This window comes from Apis dorsata, unplaced genomic scaffold, assembly GCF_000469605.1.
Source record: "Apis dorsata unplaced genomic scaffold, Apis dorsata 1.3 scaffold_1249, whole genome shotgun sequence".
NCBI lineage: Eukaryota > Metazoa > Arthropoda > Insecta > Hymenoptera > Apidae > Apis > Apis dorsata.
This window is the reverse complement of record NW_006264346.1, coordinates 14,905-19,074: the sequence shown is the minus strand read 5'-3', so window position 1 is coordinate 19,074 and position 4,170 is coordinate 14,905. Positions and strand designations below refer to the sequence as shown.

General features: G+C 20.5%; 1 protein-coding gene across 2 annotated transcripts in view; it reads right to left on the bottom strand.

Annotated features, from left to right (window-relative positions):
- LOC102674508 (progestin and adipoQ receptor family member 4) overlaps positions 1-3,578 on the bottom strand; it is a 7,877-nt gene extending 4,299 nt beyond the window's left edge. Inside the window, exon 1 of one of the 2 annotated variants that reach the window (XM_006625061.2) lies at positions 2,993-3,578. In XM_006625061.2, the coding sequence (XP_006625124.1) occupies positions 2,993-3,176 (184 nt within the window). In that variant the 5' untranslated portion in view covers positions 3,177-3,578. The remainder of the gene's footprint in view (positions 1-2,992) is intronic. The other variant, XM_006625060.2, reaches the window with a different exon arrangement.
- Between the last annotated feature and the right edge of the window lie 592 nt (positions 3,579-4,170).

The following is a 4,170-nucleotide window of genomic DNA, read 5'->3' as shown; positions in this document are numbered from 1 at the left end:
GTATATTTAACATTTATATTATAATTATACTTAAAAATTTATTAATTCTCTGCAACAATTATTTTTAATTGTTTAATATGAATAATAATTTTTAAATATTTATACATAAAAATTTATAGTGTTATTTTTATCATGCAAATATAAAATAAAAATTTTATCTAAAAAATTATATATAATTAATTGCATTTAACATAATATATAATTTAATTAATTAATTATTATATTTATAGAATATTCATTTAGAATTTTGTCTTTGTTAATTATCTCATATATCTCTTAATTATCAATAAACAATATTTATTTTTAATTAATTGATTAAATATGAAATGATAAATATGAAATGCCTGTATAATACCTGTATAATAAATATTATATCATGTTTATCTTTATAATCTCTTTTGTATGTACATTATTTTTGCGATTATTAATAAACTCTTTATGATTTGATATGATTAACACAACATGTCATTTTTAAAATAAAAATTTTCTTAAATTATTAAAAATTTATAAACTATTCATTATTATTACATATTATTGTCATTCATTATTATATTAAATTATTAAAAATTAAATCGTTAAAAATTCATGAATATTGAACATAAATAAGTGCTTATGTTTAATTTTTTATATTTGAATATAAAATTATTTTTTGAATATTTAATTTTCTTTTCTTTTCTTTTTTTTTTTTTAATAACATTAATTATTTCTTTGAATATAAAATTGATGTTATATCATGTATGTGTAATAGATTTCAGAAAAATAACATATGGCTTCGTTAATCGATTTTTCGCTATCTCAATGCGTCAATAGAAATATAATGATTTTTCATATAAATTGACCTTGAAAAGCTTAAGGTTAATCCAATTTTTTACTTTATTAAATAACGGAATACAACTTTTCTTTTCTCCTCACCTTTGAACATTTTAAAGTGATTATATACAGAAAATCGATATAATGAATAATAAATGTTTTTATATTTAGTTGATATTTTTATTAAAACATTACATAAAATAAAATATTAACTATTTATAAATTAAGGTTTCATTGTAACATTTATGTATCAAATCAATTACTAAAACTATAAGAAATGAAAGATTTAAATATTTCTTGATATTATATTAATCCACGAATATGAAAAAATATATAAGGTATCTAAAATATAATATATATCATTATAATATTTAAAGAATGAAATAAATCTTTATACAGATTTTATTTTTTCAATTATTCATAATATAAACTCACATAAATATTTTTAAACATATAATTTAATCTTAAATTAATAATTAAATAAATATTTTATATTTTCCAATCAAATCACAAACAAATTTAACAATTAATCCAACAGCAGAATCCAAATATAATATGCATAATATATATAGACTTTTTCGTAGTAACTGAGAAAATAATAATTAACTTGTCATGAATTAGTTCATCGAAAAAAAATTTTTTTTCATTTGAAGCTTTTTGAATAAATTAAAGAAAAAATTTATAAATGATTAAATACAAATAATTGACTAATTCTCGATTAATTTAATTCTCGAAATAAGAATGAAGGAAATAATATGAAAATAAGCAAAAAATATAAAATAAATTTCTTTTATTTAAAAATTTGTTTTTAATAATATTGAATTTGAAAATTCATGGATCATATAATTTCTTGATTACACAATGTTCTCGATTTTTTTTAAAAATAAAATCTTAGACAATAAAGTTCCATTTTTTGTTTACTTTCACATATAAAATAATGATTTATTATTAATTCATTTGTAATTCATTTTTTATTTAGAAATTAGATTCAATTTTAATTTCATTTGTAAGTTTGAAATATTTTGAAACTTGATTTATTCATAAACAAAATTTCAAATGAAAAAAATATTATTATTTCTTTTTGACTTATTTTTTCATGAGAAATTAATTCAATTGTATCATGAATAATAGAATATTCTTTTTTCAAAATTAATACATTCAACAATCAAATATTAACTACAATAAAACGTCGATTATAATCGGTCAGAAATTTAATCAAATTTGTAAATATATCACGAAATAATTAAATATTAAATAAAGCAATTAAAAATAAAACAATTTTTAAATATAGATATTTATTATCAGATTAAAAGAATATATCAAATTGTTTCAAATGAAATAATCTTTATACGATAATGAAATAATCAAATCTTTATAATAAAATAATAAAATAAGATAACTTTTAGCTTATCAAAAATTATATTAATCAAAGTTTGATTATATAAATATTATAAATCATATTAATCAACAAATTCATATATATTATCCATTGAAAAACAAAAACAAAATTATTATAATAGTAAATTGATTTTTATTAATAATTTTTTTTTATATTTATCAATTTTAATTTTTTATATATATAAAAGATTATTTCTTTAAATGTAAAATTTTTTGAAAATTCTATTATATTTTACTATAATTCTATAATGTTAAGAAAAATTTTTTATATGTTATATTATATTTTTTATTTTAAATCAACATTTATATTATTTATATTATAATATTTTTATTTTAAATCTATATATAAAAACATGAATTTGATATTGATATTAATTCAATTAAAATTTTTTTTATAATCAACGAATAATTAATTAATAATAAAATAATACTCAAATTGTATTTATCTAATTTTAAATTTTATAAATTGATGTGTATTATTTAATGATACATTTAATGTATATGTTATATACATTTTATATACATTTAATCACTTATTTTTCAATTGACCATTTATAATAATCTAATATATTTATGTATACTTAATAAGATACATGTTACTAGAATATGAACACTAATATTAATCTATATATTAATCCTGTATTCAGATAATCGGTTACTTGAATAACAAAATTTCGAATAATCGGCGTTCTATCGTATTTGTATAATCTCAAAAAATCAAAGAATCATATCTATCCCTTTATTAAATAATATTCTCTTTGTAAACAATGTTCTCAGAACTCACCATGTGTCAAGATATTGACAGTTTCATTGTGGATGTAAAACAAACTGCCGAGACACTGGGCCACGGTCATGAGGGGCCTATATCCAGTGCGGATATGAGGATTGAACTGCAAATGCTGCGGCATGTCGCTCCATTTTTGCAACAAACGGATCCCCGATTCTGATCGCAATGGTTTCTTGTACATATTCCTCTGATCGCTCTCGCGATCGAGTTTTTTATCGTTGTTCTTGTGCGGAGGATCGGCTGCCTCCGCATGTTGCTTGTCGTCTTGAAGCGACGTCGTGCAGGCGGAATGTTGGTGAGGAATGACGAAGCACACGGATGCACGCACACGCGACAGAAAATGTAAAAGATGTGTTCTTTGGCGACGGCGGTGTCGTTACTGCATCAGTTTTGTGCTCGATGCTCTTTGTCTACCACCATCCGCGACTCCGACCTCTCTGACGGCGCCGTTACCACGGAAACCGCATCGATCCTCATCGCCGAGAGAACGCACTCCTCGAATACACGCAATCAGTTTTCGCGGACTTGGCTCGTTGATTTGGTAGAAATGCTTTCCAGAGCACACCTCGATACAATCATTCAATTTGCAGGATGATGCTGATTTTAGAATTTAGATTTTAGATTTTATTTAGATTTGTATCGTGGGAAACATAAACTGTAATGATTATTTTTGAAAACATGTAGAACTGGATTTAAATCAAAGATGGATCAAAAGTTTAGATTATTGCGAAAGTTGAATTCGAAATTTTACGAAGTCTTGAAACTTTTTTTTTGAAATCTATAATGCTTATTTTTTTTTCTTTTTTTTTATCTAAAGAATATTTATTTTATCAAAAATTCTTAAGAAATTCTGTTTTTTGAATTTAGATTTTTTTTTTAATCAATGAATTCAATAAAAATTGTTTTTTTGATTTGATAAAATTAAATTTATGTACTTCATTTTATTGTTTTTTTATTAACGATTATAATGGATATCAATTAAAGTGTAAACAAAAATTTAAAATTTATTATTAATTAAAAAAATAATTTTGTAATAATAAATAATTAATATTGTCATAATCACAATTATATTCACATTGTTGTTATATATGAATTATTTTTTATTTGAGTTTCGAAAATTTTGAATCACAAAAGTTCAAAAATTAAAAAATAATTTTTTAAGTTTTGAATTTCCA